At 34.7% G+C, this 22,479-nt stretch overlaps 2 protein-coding genes across 2 annotated transcripts; one reads left to right on the forward strand and one right to left on the reverse strand.

Annotated features, from left to right (window-relative positions):
* Nucleotides 1–10,010: 10,010 nt before the first annotated feature.
* LOC131660211 (zingipain-2-like) lies at nt 10,011–12,444 on the reverse strand. The gene is made up of 5 exons (XM_058929391.1): nt 11,895–12,444; nt 11,463–11,698; nt 11,207–11,347; nt 10,686–11,117; nt 10,011–10,387 (listed from the first exon to the last, which is right to left on the reverse strand). Exons 1-5 carry the CDS (start codon nt 12,322–12,324, stop codon nt 10,307–10,309), a joined length of 1,320 nt encoding a protein of 439 aa, XP_058785374.1. The 5' UTR covers nt 12,325–12,444; the 3' UTR covers nt 10,011–10,306.
* Nucleotides 12,445–14,870: 2,426 nt separating this feature from the next.
* Nucleotides 14,871–15,293, forward strand: LOC131657496 (uncharacterized). Its single transcript, XM_058926886.1, has one exon. It carries the CDS (start codon nt 14,871–14,873, stop codon nt 15,291–15,293), a length of 423 nt encoding a protein of 140 aa, XP_058782869.1.
* The last annotated feature ends 7,186 nt before the right edge of the window (nt 15,294–22,479 follow it).

Here is a 22,479-nt window from a genome sequence, read left to right on the forward strand (position 1 = left end):
TTTTGGATGAAAATTTATATCATACTATAGATCAATGATGATACTTGATAGAAATTGGTGTTGTTTAATCAGTTAATCACATTTGATAGAAATTGCTGTTGTTTAATCAGTGAATCTCATTTGATAGAAATCTATGACAAGGTTATTGAAAAACTGTCCCGCCAAAACGTTCGCACTAAACGTTATTGGAATATGCCGATACCGGTAATGTTATTTTTCGTTTTTATGATGAAAAAGCATTGTGGTTAGTTCATAGTGTGCTGACCGCAATCTCTATTCTGTATCTATCGGAATCGGGAAAGCCTTGACTTTTCCATTATTTTAAACCTTTGTTAGAATGAAATACAAGCTAAGGGAGTGGTGAAGTCAAAATCACTTTTTTGGTTGTTATGTTGATCCATGTAATGAACGAAATTTATTGAAATGTAGATCTATTGTTTGTCTCAATTTTGTGATCATAATTATTGTGCTGATTTGATATTATTGTTATTATGAAGAACTCATAAGTATGTGAGTGAGTCCCTTCATATAACCCAATTAAGGAGAAGCCCCTATATCTTTACATTGTACTAGTGTAGTTGCCCATTGAGATTTCACTCTTTTTCTTTATCACTAGAAGAATAGAGATAGTGTTCTTCTTCCCCTCTCTTACATTGAAAGAATTGCAAACTTCTTGTTATGGATTGCTTGTCATCTGTATGTTAAGGCAATCCTAATATCTGACATTTATAGTTAGAGTTATTGTATGTGAATGTTAGAAATTAGGATTAGATATTGTTTTATTGATTCGGTTTTATCAATTGGGATCATGGAGGTTGTAATCATATTGTGACTGCCGTAACTGTTTTTTTTTTGTTGTTGTGATTTTTCCATTCACTCTTCTCTACTGATCAGTGTCTTTTGTTCTCTATTTCTGTTTTACTAGTATAATACTAATTTTTATCATTAAATTCTGGGTTTTGGGATGCATCTTTTTAAGGTATAAATCCTCAAATCATAGTAGAATTTATGCATATGATTTGTAAATTTACCTGACTATGGTTGGATAAGTTAATACGTGGTTCTGTTTTCATGGACTTATTCGAAGGAACTTTGATTTGTGTGTTGTTTGCTTATCATCTTGAATTATTTCATATGGTGTTTTGTGGTTCATGTCTTTTGACGTTTCATTGATATTATAAAATGATGCTTGAATGCCGAGAACCAAAGACCTTTGAACAGCAGGGTCAATGAATTGCTGAGTTGCCTGTGTTGTTGTGGACAATGTTATGTAGAGCACACGTTTTCCTCGAAATTTCTACTGATCTTGAAGATGATGGATTTTTTTCATCATCTTAAATAACCAAGGTATGGCAAGTATCAATCACAATTATGTTAAGTATCATGTCATTATGTTATTTTTAAGTAAGTTATATGACACGGCTAAATGATGAATTCTCATTGGATGACAATGTAAAACTATTTTACACTATTAACTCTTAAAAAAAATGAGAAAATGAGTTATGCACTGATTTGGTATGAAACGACTTATACGACGTGTTTGTCGACTCCCAACTGCAGAATGCAGATTTTTCTCATCGTTGGAGGCCTTTTGTATCTCCAATTTCGATTATGTAAAACTTGAGTCTCAAAATTTAACTTGCTACAATTATCTAATGAGTAAAACAACAATTTAACACATAATTCTCATTTTTTTCGAAAACATATTAACCCCAAAGCTTCAACCATTATAGGTCACCTCGTAGAGTTACTAAAATTTCAAGTATGACATGTCTATCTTAAAAGTGCATAACTCTCTCATTTTTACAATCTGGGGGTGGTTCTTTTTTCAAAATTTTCGTCTTGGATAAGAGAACATTTCATCTTTGAAAGTCCAAGCCAAATTCATGTTCTAAGACATTCAAAAACCTTAGACCCTTTGTGCACAAACTTGGGCATAACCTGTTTGATGCAAGGCATGATCCAAGATTTCAGGTTTTTCCTCAAAACTTTATGATCATATCTTCTTCTTGAAGTATCCAATTGATTCCATTCTTTTTGCATTGTGTTTTATGCAACAAGGAGAGTATTTGGATCATATTTTTACACTGTCAATCAATCACCATCATATATCCAATTAAACTATTTTTTTTAAAAATTAATGACATGACAGATTGAAGGTTTTTTATTGGATGACAGTGTAAAACTATTTTACACTATCAGGACACTGCCTTTTAACTCTAAAAATATATAGTGTGAGGACAATAACTTTTTAACTCTAAAAATTATACTTAGGCTCTTTTTATCTAAGCACTTCTTATTTTCAGTTTTCCTCTTATATTAAAAAGTATTCTAAAAAGTATTCGGTTCTTAGATCTTTCTAAAATATCATTAATTAATACTTTAATGTGTAATTTAATTTCATATTCCAAGATAAAGATGTGCTATCAATAAAGAGCTTATCTAAAATCAGTGGTGTAGAAATCGGACCGATCTTGAGGGTACTGAATCACTGGTTCATTGGTTGAATCATTGGGTCACTCGTCGAACCACATAACTAAATCAGATTAAATAGGATAACTCGATAGAATAAATCAATCTCTATTCAATATTATATATTTATTAAATCGGTTGAACCGGATGACTCAGTCTCTAAAAAAAATCACAATACTTACAAAATTTTAAAATATCATAATTTTACATGTTTATTCCTTACATTCAAATTTTAAAAATAGTCATTCACAACAAAATATAAAATTTAAATAAATTTTAAATCAGGTCTAATTGTAAATAGGGGAAAATTATTCCAAATAAGGTTTGAATAAAGTCTAATTATATTTTATTATTATTTTCTAAAAAATTATGAAAACGATATCGTTTTATGCGGAAAAAAAAAGCATGCATTTGAACCGCCGGTGCATCAGTTTTTCCGATTTTAACCAATTCTTACTGGTTCAATAACATATGACATATCTGGTCCAATAATCCGACTAGACCAGTGAGCCTTTTGGTTTTTGTTCTAACTGGTCCGCTCGACCGGTTCGGTCCAATTTTTAAAACACTGCCTAAAATAAATAAATAATCATGTAATTGTCAATTTGTCGATCTCGGATAGCAGCAGAAATGATAATCGCCCCCTAAACAAATACGTAATTTTGAAGTATTCATAAAAAGTAGTTAATATTATCAAATAAAATTGACCAATTAAAATTTGATTCTGAAAAGTTATAAAAAACACAAAAATAGTTTGCGTTGTGAAAGCAAAATGTGTATATAAAGTGATTATAATACACAGGATACCTTAATTAATACACAACTTAATAAAATAAACAATCAAACAATTTACTAAAATGAACAATCAAACAAAATTTACACAAGAATGAACAATCAAGCAAAGTATTGAATAGGTGCTGAATTTACTGAAGAATCAACAAGACAAAATAAAAGTGTTAGATTCTAACAAAGTCACAGCTACTTCACCATAATTAAATCCTTATTTTGTCAAAAATCGTACTAAAGTCTAGGAGTTTGTTTCAGATCATAGATGACTTTTTAAGTTAAAAAAACATTAAAAAAAATGTCATGGCCCTCAAAATCAAGAGATTGAGAGACACAACCTTCTTCGTTTATAAAGTCATTAAGAAAATCCGATTTAACATTCATCTGATACAACTTAATATCCAAGCAGCAAGTAAATGCTAAAAAGAGTCGTAATGCTTCAAGACGAGCTATGAAAGCGTAAGTCTCATCATAGTTAATTCTTTCCGGCCGATTATACCCTTTTGCCACTTGTCTAGCTTTATTTCTACTAATTATGTCATTTTCATCAAATTTGTTCTTAAACACCCATCTAGTGTCAATGATGGTTTTATCTTTAGGAAGGAGAACAATGTCCCAAACACTATTTTATTTAAATTGAATGAGCTCTTCTTGTATAGCAAGGAGCCATTCCTTGTCAAATAAAACATAAAATATATTTTTAAGCTTAATTTGAGAGATGAAAGCAATATCTTACAGAAATTGCTAACATGAGATCTTGTATTTACACCTTTTTTTATCTCTCCAAATATTTGATCTAACCGATGATCTTTCACAACAATTCAATATAGAGATAATTGGGGTGAGGTCTCTTGTTTATCTTTCTTTTGTTCTCTTTCCTTTTAATCTTCAATAATGTCATCTTTGGTTGATGGAGGAGGATCCACTTTAAGAATATCGTTGTTGATCAAATGTTTTGTTATCACACCTTAAACATCATAAGAATTGCCTTTCCCCGACTTTTGAGGCCTGGTTTCATAAAAGCTACACGAATAGAGTCTTATATAGATTATGTTCTAAGATTATAAACTCGATATGCTTTACTCGAAGCCGAGTACCTTGGAAAATTTTCTTCATCATATTTTGCATCCAATTTTACCAAGATTGTCTTTTTCATTATTTAAAATAAAATATTTACAGCCGAAAAATGCAAAAATATGAAATATTAGGTTTCCTTTTAAGTAGCTCATAGGGTGTCTTGTCTAGGAAGGGTCGAATTACCATCCTATTTAAGATATGGAATGCAGCCTTAATCGCATCCATCCAAAAGTACTTAGATAAATTCATTTCACTTATCATTGGTTGAGCTAATTCTTCTAAAACATAATTTTTGCACTCAAAAGTACTATTTTATTGTGAAGTTCTAGGACATGAAAAGTTATGAGTAATCTCATTTTCGTTACAAAAGTTTTCAAATTGATGGTTTACAAATTCACCACCATAATGACCACACAATGTGATAATTTTCAAATTATAAATATTTTGGACAATCTTAGCAAACTTAACAAAATCTTTAAAGGTGTCTTCCTTGTGGGCTAAAAATAGCTTCCACGTAAATCTAGAATAGTCGCCAACAATTACAAACATGAATAGTTACCGTCTAAATTTCTTGTCTTTGAAGGGCCAAACAAGTCTAGATGGAGAAGTTCGAGAGATTTTTAAAGTTGAAACAATGTCTTTTCGATTTAAAAGATACTTTCATTTACTTTTTCATTTAGCAAGCATCACACAGTTTATCTTTAGAAAACTTTATTTTTGGTAGACCAACTACTAGATTTTTGGATGTTATCTTATTTTTAAGTCAAAATGTACATGTCATAAATGACTATGCCATAACCAAGAATTTTCATTCTTAGTGACTAAACATTTAGTACCATACATACACATTATCTAAGCCAAGAAAATAGATGTTATTAATCCTAGAACCCTTAAACACAAGACTTTTACTTGCCTTATGTTTAATTAAGCAACTCAAAGTATCGAAAACCATATAATACCCCTCGTCACATAATTGACTAACGCTAAGTAAATTGTGTTTAACTCCTTCAACCAATAAAAACCTTATATTGGTAATTGAGGAGGGATTTTCCACTACACCTTCTCCTAGTGTTTTACCTTTCGTGTTGTCTCCATAAGTGGAGTGACCGCTTTCTTTGTGATTGAATCGAGCTTGATAAAAATCACACCGTCTTCCATCATATGTCTTGAACATTTGCTATCTAGGAACCCAGACTTTTTGTAAACACAACCTAGAGGGTTAGTTAAAGAACACTTAGATATCCTAACTTTACTATCATTAAGAACTTTGAAATTCCTAATGTGACAAAGGGGTCTAATGCGACCTTAATCACCACAATAAATTACATGTTTCTTTAGATAAAATGCTCTTTCGTTCTCTTATAAAAAAGCAGAGGTTTTACTTAAAATCATTTTCTCTTTCACTTGAAGAAGTAGAAACACTAGTGGATAGAGAAATAGCATAGGCTAATTATCCTTTAAGGTTTTCATTTTTCACGTTTCGAAATTGGACAAGTATCACAATCTATCTATAATACCTTTTCAGTTAAAGTACGAGAAACATTATGCTGCTTATAAACGAGAGATGCATGCTCTTTCTTTAAAGAATCTAAATCACTATTAAGATCATTAATCTCCTTTTCAAAATTTGAAATTATTTTTTTAGAGAAATTTTCTTAAAATTACCTAATGCATCTGCATGAATTTCTCTAAATGCTTTCGACAATTATTTGAAGGAAGGTTTAAATTTAGGACCAGAATCATATACCTCTGAGTCTTTACATTTCTTGTGCTCCATCAAGCACATATTTGCACATTCATCATCTGAGGTAGAACTCGGAGATAAGAGAAGCTCTTACCTTTCTTTTTTCCAAGCGAAAGGTTACCCTTCTTCTTGTAGGATTCTTTTTTTCATTTTTCTTATTGCGCTTGTTGAGAGTCGGACACGTTGTTCGATAATCACTTGAATTTTTGAATTCAAAGCATGTGACATCCTCTTCCTTTCTCTTATTTTCCTTCTTATGCGGATGTGACTCTTGAAATTGATCAATTTTTGTCAGAATGTTTGAACTTATGCTTCTTCATATATTGATTGTAATGCTTGATGGATAGCCTCATATCTTCTTCTTTGAAAAAGTCTTTGTCAAAACTATCACTAACATCCCCTATTTTCTTTGCCTTTGACAATGAAACTTTCAAGGAGATATCTTGCTTCTCTCCTTTGTCCTTCTTTTTCTTTTTTCGAATTTACTTCGCTTGCAGCAAGTCGTTTTAGCTCATTCTCATGTTAAATAAGTTTTTCAAACATCTTTATGATATCCAAATTATTAAGATCATTTGGTTCTTTGTAACATTATGTTGTCATTCCCTACACATAGACCTTAAGACTTTGTTAGCACAAACTTTGTTAGAAAATGACTTTTATAAGTTATATAACTTGTTTATTAAATGGAGAAAACGAGTTTGCATGGATTCTCCGGTTTCATTGGATTCCATACAAAAAGTTATACTCATCTGTCAACGTATTGATCTTAGAATCCTTAACATCTTCAAATCCCTCGTAAAAGACAATAAGGGCATTTTTTTTATTGCTCTGCTTGCAGCGAACCGTTTAAGCTCATTCTCATATTAAATCAACTTTCAAACAGTTTTATGACATCCAAATTATTAAGTTCATTTGATTCCTTGAAGTTTGTAACCTTCAGTTGTTATTCCATGCACATAAACCTTAAAATTTTGCTAGCATAATCTTTGTTAAAAAAGGATTTTCCTACGTTATCCAACTTGTTGACTAAATGGAGAAAACAAATTTGCATGGATTCCACAGTTTTACCATATTCCATACAAAAAAGTTCATACTCTTCTGTCAATGTATTGATCTTAAAATCCTTAAGATCCTTAATTTCCTCGTAAAAAATTTGAAGAGTATTTCACATTGCTTGTGAGCTCTTATGAATATACTTTAGCACTTAACAAAAAGATAAGTATATTTATGGCTTTCAAATCATATGATGCATTTTTTGTTTCATCATCTAATCAATCTTTTAGGAGATTAACAACACCACCGACTTTGTTTTTAGAAATAAAAGGTCCATCTAATCAACCGAGCTATATATTATCGAGTTCTCCCTCTTGCTTCCTAATCAAAAGCATTATTTATGTTTTTTGCTTTTATTTTCCTAAAATTAACTTTGTTTTTTTTATATAACATTGCATCCAATAGACCTTTTATACTCTTCATGGCAACCTGAGTATTTCTCTCACCATCAAGTCTTTTTTCACATTAAATTTTAGATATTTCTTACAACTATGATGCTTCATCATCATATTCATGAACCTGACAACATTTTTTACAATTTTTTTTTTCATTCTCCTTCAAAAGCAATTTAATTTTTTTGAGTGTTTTAAGTGCACCTAACATAAATTCATGAACCTGACAACATTTTTTACAATTTTTTTTTTCATTCTCCTTCAAAAGCAATTTAATTTTTTTGAGTGTTTTAAGTGCACCTAACATAAATTCCCTTTCTTGCTAATAGATACTGTTTGGCCCTAAAAACTCACAGGACAGAAACAATCTTAAAAAAACACTTGTAGACATCATCTTATTATTTTTGTTCCCAAAACTATTTCTAACTCCTCCTATAACCCCACCCATGGATTTCACATTCTCCAAACCACCACCATGAGGCAACGACTGAGTAGGCAATGCCCCAAATCCAATACCACATAAATAACCTATCATTTCCTGAACCAAAAGACTGACATAGTAATTGAGTCATAACTCCAGAAACTTGCATTTAATCCTCAAACTAGACAACATGATATTTCTCTCAATCCATTAAAGATCAGCTCAACTTCTTTGACCCTCCCTGTCGAGATAAGGCCACCAATTCAAAGATCAAACAAGCTTCTGCTGCTATGCCAATACTGCCATTAACTCTCTTTGCATTGTCTACAACATGGCAAACACTATAAAACTCAGCAAGTGCACTACCAAAGGAGTTATTAAAATCAAAACCATCTTTAGAGCAAAGTAAGGTGAGGGTGCCCATGGTCCGATCAACAGACCCCCCTCATCCCAACACTATTAGACTTGGTGCGCGAATATAAATGGTTATTGTGGAATTCTTAACACACCCCTCACGTCTAGGAATGAACATTATAGAATTAAAGTTTGACCAAACTCATCTATGTAAAACCAACATGTAAGGAGAGAGGTGTCCCGTTATATAAACTCTTAAGAGACTGACTATCTATAACTTATAACCGATGTGGAACTTAAAATCCATTAAAATTTTGTACTGAAAATAATAGAAAATATTACAAACAAAACCAACACTTCCACATTTCAAAATCAATTGCAGTGCTGATACGAAATAACTGAGTACAACATGAGGCAGAACAAAGCAAAAGAAAAGGTAGTTCTTGCAGAATTGCTTCAGTGTCAACTATGCCATTCTTATCATGTTTATATATATTCCATCCAAATCACACTCATTTACAAACCAACCTTTGCATCAAGACCAGTATCAAATTTATGTCTCAACTCCAACTTGAAAAATTACACAAAATACTGCTTATAATTCAATTACCATAAGCATTGCTTCCAATTACCATAGATTTTTAAGCAAGAAATTCTAAACCTCTATGAAGATGTAAAACTGGAAATTAGAACATCATCACATACAACATTGGCGATATTCTTTCATGTGCTAGTATCATTGTCTCTAAATTTGAGGAATTTTCACAAACCTTCAAACAAAAAAAGAGATGATAATGATATTGAACAAGTTTTGAATCAATACCACAGTTCTGACACAGAAGTGATAAGAACAGAAAACTAAATAGTAAACAGCAATTATTGATTGAAGACGCAAGCGACTCAATCCGTCATCTAAACATATCTCAAAATCAAGATCAAAACCATATCAATAACGACAAGAAAAACAACCAAAAGAAACATAACCGGAGTAGGAGATGCAACCGAGTCAGAACAACGTGCAACAGATTGTCTAAAACGATGACACCAAACCTCAAAATCAAATCAACAACAAATTAGACGTGCAAAATCGAAGAAAGGAATGCACCAAAGGTTGAACGAAATCAAGATGAATGACTCGCAAAATTGATAGGGGGTCAAATTGAAACCCTTAAAAGTTAAATAAGACCAAATTATACAAGAGAATTTCACTTTTAACCGAAAAATTGAAGAAAAAACAACAAAAAAAACTTAAATAATGGAATAACACAGAATTGAATTTTCTCAACAAAAATTGAAGAAGATTTGTGCTTCATAGAGGAAACCGTGACCCTGATACCATGTTGAAAATCATGACATCTGAGAAATTTATCTCTTCATGGTATACTAACTAACTAGTTAATCTAACTCTCTATATTTCACAACAAATGTTAGTGATTACTTTGTTAGGAGGAGTGAGAACTCATTAGAAGCAAAATTTCTTCATTTCAACTAAAATCATGGTTTGTCATCTCAAATTAATTTAAAAAAAAAATATCTAATTAAGTTTATGGCAAACATATTATTTGATGATGAAATTTAGTTGCTCGGGTAAGTGAATTTAGAAGCCCGGACTTTAGTCCAAATATGTCATCAATGAAGACACTTCATGCCATATTCACTATCTTGTAAACCACAAAAAACATGCAATTCTAAGCTAAACTCAACTAAGAAGTAACATAAGAAGTAAGTTACCACATAATTTTTTTCTGAGGCACAATGCAGTCTTGCTTTAACAACTCTATTAATAAAACCGCAAGAACTGAGATACATTTCAAAACATAGATGCATCCTTTCTAGTATTACGTTTGGATCGTCCTAGCATTCCCTAACCTATCAATATCCCATACTATGATCTGTTTCCTTTCATACCCTATTTGACTGCTAGAAATGAATGACTCACAGTAATACATACTGATAAGCTATTGGAAATATTCAACAATACAAATGAGTGATGTAAATGAAAAATACTCATTGAGAACTCCAATCTTTTGTCTGATGAAAAGTATCTTCTTTATCAGATGCCATTGTTATCGTTCCATTTGCAACTCTCTGCAAGTTAAAGACTGAAATCAGTATGCATAAATAAAACTGCTGCCAGCAACAAGTAATCAGCTTAGAATTGAAGCGTTGATTTCAAAGCTCGCGAATAATTAAATAGATCTGATTCAGACATATACGCAAACAAAGCTTAGTGTTGTCAATTGCGGTTCATTTAAATTCTGCTATGCAACAGCAATTTTTTTGAAATTCTGCTATTGCGCTATAGCCGCTATTTACAACATTGACAAATCTATTAACCAGTTTGTTCAAGTCAGATGAGTATAGAAAGGAGGTAATTCATACAAACCTTAAGACACTGGCTATTTCTAGTGTCGCAAATTGGATAATCTTGTGGACAACAGTGACGCTTATCCTTACAACACACGGCAGAACTTACACCACAACATTTCCAAGAGAAACATATTCCGAGAAACTTCCAGGAACAGCAACATGTTTCACCTTCTGAACAGTGAGTAAACAGATTACACCTTACAGGACCTGGTGGAGGTGGAATAGGAGGATTAGGGCTGGTCTTGGTCGGATATGAAGCTAACAAGTTGATTCCACATATCCCTGCATAACTTTCAGTGTTTCGTAATATGTGTATGTAACCATTCATTCCCCAAAATTTTCCCCATGAATTCTTCACAATCCAATAATCTACTCCGTTCTCAGAACCATATCCTACAATCAACACCGCATGATCAAGAGAAGTTGAACAAGGTCCAGTGAAGATACCCTAAAATAGAAAAAAGAACAGCATATTATAGCAAATTTCCTATAGTAAATCGCTGAAACTACGTTACAATATTGACTATTGAGTTTAACCTTTGAGTACATCTGGAAAGCCCTCGCACTACCACATATGCCTACGCTAACAGGCTGGACTGCAACAGCCTTTAGTAGTTTGTTCTCATCTTTCGAAGGCACATCCGTATAACCATCAATAGTAACAACACGCCTTTTTAACTGTAGGTTTCAATACAAGTAAAACGTTGTAAACACTAATATCAACAAAATTAATAAACAAAAACGAGTTAAAGCGAATGATAATCCAATCTATAAGTATTTCACAACCTACTACCTTGTCTTTTTTGCAAAGTGCTTGACGACCTTCATACGGGTAATCTTCTTCGGTATCAATACCTTTATTCTCAATGATAAATTGATATGCATAATCCATGAGTCCACCACCACAACCACTATTATACCTTGTATCACAATCTACCAATTCTTGTTCAGAAAGACTTACAAGCGACCCTGTCACAATTTTGTTTATCCCTTCAATAGCCCCGGTAGCTGAAAATGACCAACAAGCACCTGCATAATAACACTACTTTTAATAATCACTATGAAACATAGACACAAACACCAGACACTTATACACAGACACTGGTAGTGTCTGACACGTCGACACTGATAATAATTTTAAGAGATTCATAAATAACTAGAAACTCAATTTGATATAAAAATTTTCAAATCAAATAATCATTTCTATATAGTAAAAAAAAAGTACCGCAGCTTCCTTGGTCTTTGACGTTAGTAACAGCGCCACTCTCTCTCCAATCAACCTGCGACGGAACTTCCAGAAGATCATTATCATCAACAACCGGTTGATCCTGAAATTTGTTGAATTTCAATCTCAGCAACGAAGGAGGCAAACCGAGACGAGTGGTTTTGAATTCTTGGTGAGTGAGATCCGCGAAAGCGTTGAGGGAGAGGGTATAGCTGGAATTTCCCATTTGGTTGTGTTGTGTGACAAACGCGTAATTGTCTTCGAATACCTTGAACCTGTGAAGCTTCTCTTGTTCGGAAGCGTATGTTTTGCCATGGTTTTTGCTCCACTCTTCGAAGAGTTTGGAAGTGTCTGAAGAAGAGACGAAAGATGAAAGAGACAAAAGGAGGATTAGAGATGGCAATTGAGGAATGAAAGTGAAAATTTTCATTTTTGGTGTGTGGAAAAGTTGAGTTTTGATTGCGTTGGGTATATATGAGCCAAATTGAGCTACGTGTTTTTTTGATTTGTTTTGATTGCATTAATAACAACCCAAACAAAATGTGTGCAACTCTGGTTCTCTTAAATTAATCGATTCGGTTTTAAGATACTGAATTTTCAAAAATAAATACTATACTATTTTAACAATAACAATATCACAACTATAAATGTTTTTTTTTTTTTTTAACTTTTTAGTTTTTTGTTTTGTTTGATATGTTGTAGTGTTATATTATATTTGTGGGAATCTTTTAAGTATGGGCAATTTTGGAGTCTCCGCGTTAGAGTGATGTCGCTTGGATGACATCCAGATAGAGTAGAGTAGGGAGTCTGTTCTAAAAACTGATGATGTTTAATGCAATTAGTTAAAGAAGAGGGAGTCCACCACTATTTCTTGAAGATTGGGCGGTCGATAATTTTTCGTGATCATGAGGGAGCAGTTGTCGCCCCTAAGGGTTACTTGAACTCTAGGCCTAAAAAGGTCACTATATATAACTCTCCTTTAGGGGGAGGAAGGGCATATCGTAAGCCATATAGATCACACTCCACATACGCTTATACTTAAGCACACAACTCAATAATTAAGTAGGACCTCTAAAATCACCGTGAAACACCACCGTACAATGCTTCTTGCTGTCGTGGGCAAATTCTAACCACCATACAGCTTAATATACCTACTAAAGCCTCCGAGTCCCCCTGCCTTTGTAGGAGAAACATACACTCCCGTACTTTTTTATCAATACAGTGGTGCCCTGGTAAAACTAACATGGGCCACGCCTTCTTTATCACCATACTCATTGTTACCCTCATTCCTACACCTAGCCATTTTCACCCATGGTTAACAAGAGAGCTCCATCACCTACGCCATAAGCTACAAGCGGTAGCGGTGATCCTGACTCCTTGGCGGAGATGCGTGTCACCATGGACGAATTACGTCTCCATAACCAAACACTAGAATACGACGTCCACAATATCAGACAATGTCAACAAGACTCCAATCCTCCGGAGGATATGGAAGTGCTGGACCCCTTGCCACTCTCAGACGAGATATGAGGGCGCTTGTCCCCGAGGAATTTAAACCCCCCTCCTTGGCCAAATTCGATGGACGCGGTGATCCTACCGGCATGTATCCTCCATCAACATGCACATTTTCCATCATAGGAGCTTCGAACTCCCTGAAATGCAAGTTGTTATCTAGCACTTTCAAGGAATCTTCCCTAAGATGGTATATGAGTCTACCCCGTGCCTCCATCAAAAGCTATCAGAAGCTAGTGAAGAAGCTTGTGCATCAGTTCGTCGCCAGTCGTTACAGGAAAATTTCCACCACCAGCTTGTTCACATATGCCAGGGTCCGTCAGAGTCACTAAGGGACTATCTCGTCTACTTTAACGAGGCCATCATCAGAATCATCCCACCAAACTAAAAAAAATTTGTGGCGGTGTTCTAAAATGGACTTAAGGTGCAGTTTTGTTGTGCAGAGAAAAAATCTTGAAAGCATTTGTGAGGGAACCTCACTTTTTTTAGAGAAAAAGTCTTAATTTTGTTTTTAATTGTGTATTAATTGAGGTTAAAAGGGTATTAGATTGAATTGAGAGAAAATAGGATGTGAGAGAGATCGTGTGATTTGGCTTTTCCAAAGGAAAATAAATTAATTTTCTTAATTGGAAAGATAATTTGAAATCTAGATTGATGTGGGAATCAAGACAACGAGTGCCGCTTTTGGCATTAAGGTTTTCTTAGGTTTTTTTCCCGACAATTCTTCATCCACCCCCTTGGTGAGAAGTCCTGTTGAAAACCGCAAAATACCCTTTTTATTTCGGAGATGCATCTCCAAAATCACCAATTTTCACATTTTCTATTATTTCGGAGATGCATCTCCAAAAATACCCATTTTTGGGTGTTTTCGGAAATGCATCTCCGAAATCACTTATTTTCCAATTTAAACGTTGGAATTAACATGTGAGGTGTTTTTTCGGAGATACATCTCCGAAAAAGCCTTTCATATACTATTTTCCATCCTTCACTATTTCATTCTTTTTCCTCCAAACAAAAACTCAAACCCTCTCCAAAACCTCAATCATTTTCAATCCATTTTTCGTCTCCAAATCAGGTTTCAAGTGGTTCATCATACGAAAGAGAGCATAGAAAGCTACAATTTGAGGTAAAGAATTTTCATTTCATCTCTTATTCCACTACATTTTTGCTGATTTGTTGATGAAGAAACTGCGTCAGTTCGGAAATGCACTTCCGAGATACATCACCTAACAAATTTCGGAAGTGCACTTATGAAATAAGCTCTGATGCAGAATTTTAAAAAACAGTTTTAACAGCATTTATGTCTTTTTGCATATGTTAGGTATGGTGCATCCGGATAACATTGTCACTGATGAGTTAGTAGTCACAGAAGAGGTCAACATAGATCCTAAGCCTAAAGAGTCGGTTAACGATGTTAAAACCAAAATCGTTGCGGTGGATGTTCGACCATAATTTACAAATGATATGAATTTCGCTTGTCGTGAACATGTGCTAGATTGGGTCCAAAATGAAGCTAGTAAACTTGGATTCGGCATTGTGATAGCAAGGTCCAACAATGGCACTAGTAGGAGGAAAGCTTTTGTTATGTTGAATTGTAAGAGGGGTGGGAAGTATGTACCAACAACCCGGTTGTTAAAACATGATGACACGGGATTGAGAAAGCGTGTATGTGCGTTTAAGTTGCGCGTAACCCGTAGGATTGATGATTTATGGCTTTTTAGCGTCATTTGTGGACTTCATAATCACGCATTGGAATCTAAGCTACACGGACATCCAAATGCGTGTCGGTTGTCTCGCGAAGAGAATGATGCTATTTCGGAATTATCGATAATCAAAGTTGCTCCGAGAAACATACTTGCTGATTTGAAGCAAAAAAAAAAAAGATAGTGTTTCAAATATCAAGCAGGTATACAATGAATGGTACAATCTTAAAGTTGAGCAAATGGGCCCGAGGTCGGAAATGCAACATCTTTTGAAGCTCTTGGGTGATAACCAATACGTTTCAAGCTTCAAAACTTGTGAGGACAAAGTTACGGTTCGTGACATATTTTGGACTCATCCCGAAAGTATCAAGTTGTTCAACATATTTCCAACCGTTCTTATAATTGATTCGACGTACAAGACCAACAAGTATAGGCTTCTGCTTCTAGAAATTATCGGTGTGACCTCCATGGACAAGACATATTCGGTTGGATTCACTTTTTTGGAATGCGAGGAAGAGGATAACTTTACATGGGCTTTGGGAATATGTAAGACTTTGTTGGTTGATCAAAAGAATATGCCTAGTGTCATCGTTATCGACCGAGATAATGCTCTTATGAATATGGTTGGTACCGTCTTCCCGACATCAACCGCATTACTTTGTCGGTATCACATAACATGCAATGTGAGAACTAAGCTCAAACTCGTGGTTGGCACGAAAGAAAGAAAGGATGACAACAAAAACATCATCAAAGCCGGTGATGTGGTTGACAAGATAATGGCGGCATTGAGGGAGATTCTAGATGCACGTTCCAAAGAATTGTATACTGAGAAAGTGGTATAATTCCGGACATTGTGTGTCGATTTGAACATTTTTTGTCACTACTTCAAAAGTACCATCCTTGAAAAAGTAAAACTAAAAGTTGTTTGTGCTTGGATGGACCGAGTTAGACATCTTGGTTGCACTACAACTAATCGAGTCGAATCCACACATGCGGCGTTAAAGAAATGGTTGGGTGATAGCAAGGGGAATTTGTGTAGGGGATGGGACACCGTGAACAAAATGCTCCAAAATCAACATAATGAAATTCAAACATCATTTGGTCGAAGCAAGACGGTTGTGGAACACCAGTTTAAGGGTAAAAATCTCTACTCGCAATTGATTTACAACATATCTCGTGCGAGATTGAATTTTATTTTTCATGAAGCGAGGCGGGCGGAAATAACGGGTCCGGATAGTTCAAAATGTGGGTGTACGGTTAGAAAAACCTACGGGCTTCCATGTGCTTGTATTCTTTTTAAAAAAAGATGAAGTTGAATTCCCCGATACGCATGGATGAAAAATCTCTATTTTGATGATTTCGAACCGGCGAAAGAGGGTGAATCCAAAATTACCATCACCGACGAGTAGGAAGAGATAATGGATAAGTTTTCTAAAGGGGATGACACCGTGAAACTGCACATAAAAGAACAATTGCGAAAAATTGTGTTTTCGGAGACCATCGATTTGAAACCTCCATCTCAACCGGTTAAAACCAAAGGTGCGCCTAAAAAGCCGAAAACTTCCTAAAATGACACATCAACTAAACGAGATCCTTCTTATTGTGAACATGTTGATGCATTGATCCCGGATTCACCCACACCAAAGTTCAAGTGTAGTGCTAACAAAGGAGCACATATTTCGAAGCTGCCTCATACACCTCCGATTAAAAAATCTTCGATGATCTACATTGATGAGATGCCGTTATTTATATACAAATATATTGATAATATAGTTGATATGGGTACCTATGGTAATTATGGGTATCGGTCCATTTCCGGTTTGCTAGGAAAAGGTGAAGAAAATCACACTCTTATTCGACGGGCACTTATTTCGGAGTTGACTTCGCATAGGGACATCTATGACCGACTTTATGAGAAACAAGAAAACTTTTATTAAGTTCATGATTCCCTATTTCCATCACTAATCGGTCACGCACCAGTTTCAAAGTGGATGTCATTCCCCGAGATGGGTCATCTTATAGCAAGTGCGTACGACTGGGTGTGTGTCGATTTGACGAGATTTGGCTTTTCGGAGACATTTTTTCCACTTCATAGTCGCCCACCTTTAGACGCGTCCGACCGCATCATTTGTATCGGGTATCTAAGATCATGCCACTTTGTGCAAGTTTTTTTGAAATCGGGGTGTCCTATTCCGGCTACATCTTGTCAGTGGACAACACATCACACAAAAGAGGCGGACACTTGGCCGGATCCTTTTGTTGAAAGAATGGTGAAGTTCGAAGAAATGATGAAGCAAGAGAGAGAGGAAATAGAGAGGAGTCGAAGAATTTCCAATTTTAGATTTAAGCGCCAATGGATCGTTCGGTGTAACACCCCGATATCCGCTGCACGCATCAACCGTGTCGGCCAACCGAGCATGTTACCGGCTTAATCAATAATCCCCCCTAGGTCCGCTTATCGGCTGCCCAGGAAATATTGTTTTTGCCTCCCGCAGGAATCGAACCATGTACCTAGGGGTTAAGTACATATTCATAGCAATTCCTGCTACCAATTGAGCTAGTAGCTCAATTGGTAGCAGGAATTGCTATGAATATGTACTTAACCCCTAGGTACATGGTTCGATTCCTGCGGGAGGCAAAAACAATATTTCCTGGGCAGCCGATAAGCGGACCTAGGGGGGATTATTGATTAAGCCGGGTAACATGCTCGGTTGGCCGACACGGTTGATGCGTGCAGCGGATATCGGGGTGTTACATTAAAAAGGCGCTTTTTTTAATGTAACACCCCGATATCCGCTGCACGCATCAACCGTGTCGGCCAACCGAGCATGTTACCCCGGCTTAATCAATAATCCCCCCTAGGTCCGCTTATCGGCTGCCCAGGAAATATTGTTTTTGCCTCCCGCAGGAATCGAACCATGTACCTAGGGGTTAAGTACATATTCATAGCAATTCCTGCTACCACTTGAGCTACTAGCTCAATTGGTAGCAGGAATTGCTATGAATATGTACTTAACCCCTAGGTACATGGTTCGATTCCTGCGGGAGGCAAAAACAATATTTCCTGGGCAGCCGATAAGCGGACCTAGGGGGGATTATTGATTAAGCCGGTAACATGCTCGGTTGGCCGACACGGTTGATGCGTGCAGCGGATATCGGGGTGTTACATTCGGGGCTTTTTAGATTAGACGAGATCTTTTTTTGTATGTATTGATCAGGTGTGTGACATTTTTTGTATGTATTGTCAGGACGGATGTAGAATTAAACCGATTTAATACATATAATATACCTATATTTAATGTTGTCAATGTTTATCTCATTCAATTGTTGTTGTCATTTACTTGTTGTCATTTGGTTCAATTTGTGGAATTTGACAAAACAAACTGTATTGAACAAAATGCTTTTTTTCTGTTTCTGTCTCTACTTAATTCGGAAGTGCAATTCCGAAAATTTAATGCTTCAGGCCTTATTTCGGAAATGCATTTCCGAAACATCCACTGATAGCAAGATAAGGTTTGTCGGGTCATTATTACTCCAAGAAGTCTATAAATAATGCCTCTATAGATTTCCATCAACTTCAAGCCACAAACAAAAATGACTCAAACCTACCCCCACCTTGCTTTTGTCTACTTCAGTAGTGGTTATCCGATGCCGCTTCAATTTAGGTTCTCGCGCGACACACCATTCGCAGAGTTGATACCGACGCTCAACTCTCTTTTGCAATACCCGGAAAATCGGAAGGTTGTCAAGCTTGCGTACCGCTCGCTGTCACTTGATGACAAGGGAAACGTCCAGTTCACCCCGTTCGAGGTCAAGAACGACGAAGATTTAGCAGTTATATGGTCAACTTTTTACCAATTTTCTTCGAAGGGTCTGATCGAGTTGGATGCGAAACTTCAAAGATCGGGAGCCGACGTTATCAAAATGTTGACCCATCCTTAACTACCCGTGTTTAACAATATGTAACTTTAAGTTTATGTTGATCTATCTTTGTATTTTCGATTATTTATGATAAATCGGAGCTTTATTGGTGTGTTTTTTGTATTTCTGCATCAGACAATATTTCAAAAGTGCATCTTCGAAATATCCTAAGGGGTGAATTCGGATGTGCACATCCGAAATCACCCTATTTCTGAAAAAAGGTGATTTCGGAATTGCATCTCCGAATTCACCTTTTTTTCTAAAAAATAGGGTGATTTCGGAAGTACATCTTCGAAATCACATTTTTTTCCAGAAAAGTGCATTCGGAGATGCACTTCCGAAATATAGAAGCATTTGAGGAATGTCGTCGCAGATTCCTAAGAAGGTAGGGGGTGGATAAAGAAATTGTCTTTTTTCCCTTGGCTTATGTTTGGTGCGGTTGGGCCTTGATCCTGGGCCTGACCCGATTTTGTTTCCACACCCTATCTTCTTGCATTCAAACCCCCGATGGATGTCTCATAATTTGGGCCAAATCATTTTTAAAAAATATAATTACATCCTTTTTATTTATTTGATTAAAAAACGTTTTTACTAATTAATTTCATTAATTAATTGTTAACTACATTATTTGGTTAATTAAATTTATTTAATTAATTAATTTTGATAGTTAACTCTTAATTACTTTAAATTAAATAGTTAAATACCTTTTTAATTGATTGTCTAGGTGATAAGAATCAATTTTCAGAAAACCTTTCAAAAAAATTTTCTCAAAAAAATATTCCCTTGTTTGTTTATATTAGAAATTTTGCTTGAAATTCATTTGTTTCTTTCTTATCATATTAGTTTTGCTTGAATGTTGTTTGTTTGCATAATTAATTGATATTGTTAGCATAGTTATAAAAAAAAATTTTATCAAAAAATAAAACTTGATCCATAATCGAGTTTCTTTCTGAACCCGTAAGTCGATCGCCATCAACCTATTTCGTTCTTAACTAAAACTTTTTCATAATAATTTCTCGATCCAACGTCGATTCGCTTTTTAAAAATCTTTTTTCAAACAAATTTGATTGAATAGAAGAGCGAGAAGTTCAGTTCTTATCTTCTCTTTAACTAATTGAACACGAGTCTTTTTGACTTAACTATTCAAATAGTTACAATTCGATAAAACGAGAAAGCAGGAAAGTGGGAAATTCAGTTCCTACCTCTCTCACGAGTATCTGATGCTCATCTGTCTATAATGCGTCAAAACTAAACTCATCTCATTTCTTTTCAACAAAAGAGTTAGATGGGAAAGATGGAAGTTCAGTTCCAATCTCTCCCTAAGTGTTAAATATATAGGTTTTCAAGACTCAAGTATTCGACACTCATGCTCTATAAAATCAACTTAAAACTCACCTCATTTCTTTTTTAAAAAGGGAGTTAAATGGAAAAGATGGAAGTTCAGTTCTAATCTCTCCCTAAGTGTTGAATATATGGGTTGTTAGAACTCAAGTATTCGACACTCATACTCCATAAAATCAACCAACAAACTCGTAGTTTTTATCCCGAACTACGACACTTTAACTTTTCAGGGAATACGTAGGCATAAGATATTTTTTTACTGATGAAGGGAAGTATCGTATGCTGGAGGAAAGGTTGAAGGCCGCTGAAGGTCATGGTGCTTTTGGGCTCGATATTGCTGATTTGGGTCTGGTGCCAGGTGTCAGAATTCCTCCCAAGTTCAAAGTTCTCGACTTTGTTAAGTATAAGGGCACTACGTGTCTTAAGACCCACATCCGGGCTTATAACAGAAAGATGTCTGCATATTCTGAGGACAAGAGGCTGCTGATGCATTTCTTCCAAGTTAGTTTGTCTGAGGCATCATTGGAATGGCATATGTAGTTGAAGAGAACATATAGCAGATCTTCGAGCGACCTAGCTGAGGCATTTGTTAAGCATTATCAGTATAACACTGATATGGCTCATAATCATACACAATTGTAAAATCTAACTCCTTCACGTAAATTGCTTTGAATGGGTAAATCAATCATTTGTCCTTGTGGATCTGACATTAATGGGCATAACGAGTCTTTTAAGGAGTACGCAGAAAGGTGGCGTGAACTCGCAGCTAGGGTGCAGCCTCCTATGATGGAGCGTGAGTTGATCGATATGTTTACCAACACTCTTCAAGTTTCGTACTATATGGCAGGAAGTATTGCTCCAAGCTTCTCAAAGCTTGTCTTGGCCGGTGAAAATGGTATCAAGTCGGGTAGGATTCAAGCTATGAATCCTTGTTAGTAACACTTATGGAGGTAAGAAGCCATTCAATGGATATGCTAAGAAAGATAAGGGGAGTCTAGCGCTGCTTACGCTTACAAGGGTAAGCGCAAGAGTTATCAGGGATCTTATCAACAATTGGCTGATGTCACTATTTCTATTGTTGTTCAACAACCTCTTCAACTTCAGCAACAACAACAACCTTAGCAACGTCAACAAAACTATGCGCCTCGCCAGAATAATTATCAGCAGTGACAGGAGAAATGATCTATTTTATAAAAGTCTATATTTGTCGGCCATAACTAAAAAATGATTAAATGCACTTTAATCATTTATTTTTATGAAGGTGTATTTTAGCAACTTTTAACAAAAAAGTAGTTAAGTACACTCTAAGATGTATGTTTCTAAAATAGACCTTCATAAAAACAAGTTGATATATATATATATATATATATATATATATATATATATATATATATATATATATATATATATATATATATATATATATATATATATATATATATATATATATATATATATATATATATATATATATATATATATATAACTAAAATTACAAGTATATTTAAATAATTCACAATTTTAAAGAAGGGATATTTGAATAAAATAACCCATTAATAATTAAGTGATAATAATATATACATTGTGTGGAAATTTCACAAATAAATTCATATAGCTTAGTGGTAAGTGCCTTGATGGAAATGAGTTAAAGTGTAGAGTTCATGTCCTATTTGAGACAATTTTACATAAACAAATGGCATGTGCCATTTTCTGGCAAGATTATTTTTATAAAAAAAATTTACAGGAGAAAAACTAAAAATCGCTTATATGACAAAGGACAAAAATGATAATATAAAAGTTTTGATATTAGGAGGAACAAGTTAAAAACAAGTTAGGATTACCTAATTTTAGATTCAAATTTCACTAGAGGGCATGATTCCCCCTATTTTCTGTTGTTTTTATTTGGTCCACTTGCCTAAAAAAATAAATATTAATTAAGAACGTAGACTAATATTAATAAGTATTTATCAATAAATGTATTACTAAATATTACGAAATAATAGTAAAAGATAATAATATAAATAATAGTAATCATATATTTAATTTGTTACAGTTTCATTTCGATTTTAAAAATGATAGTAGTCATATATTATATTGAACCAGACTGA

Source organism: Vicia villosa, linkage group LG3 (assembly GCF_029867415.1).
Source record: "Vicia villosa cultivar HV-30 ecotype Madison, WI linkage group LG3, Vvil1.0, whole genome shotgun sequence".
Taxonomy (NCBI): domain Eukaryota; kingdom Viridiplantae; phylum Streptophyta; class Magnoliopsida; order Fabales; family Fabaceae; genus Vicia; species Vicia villosa.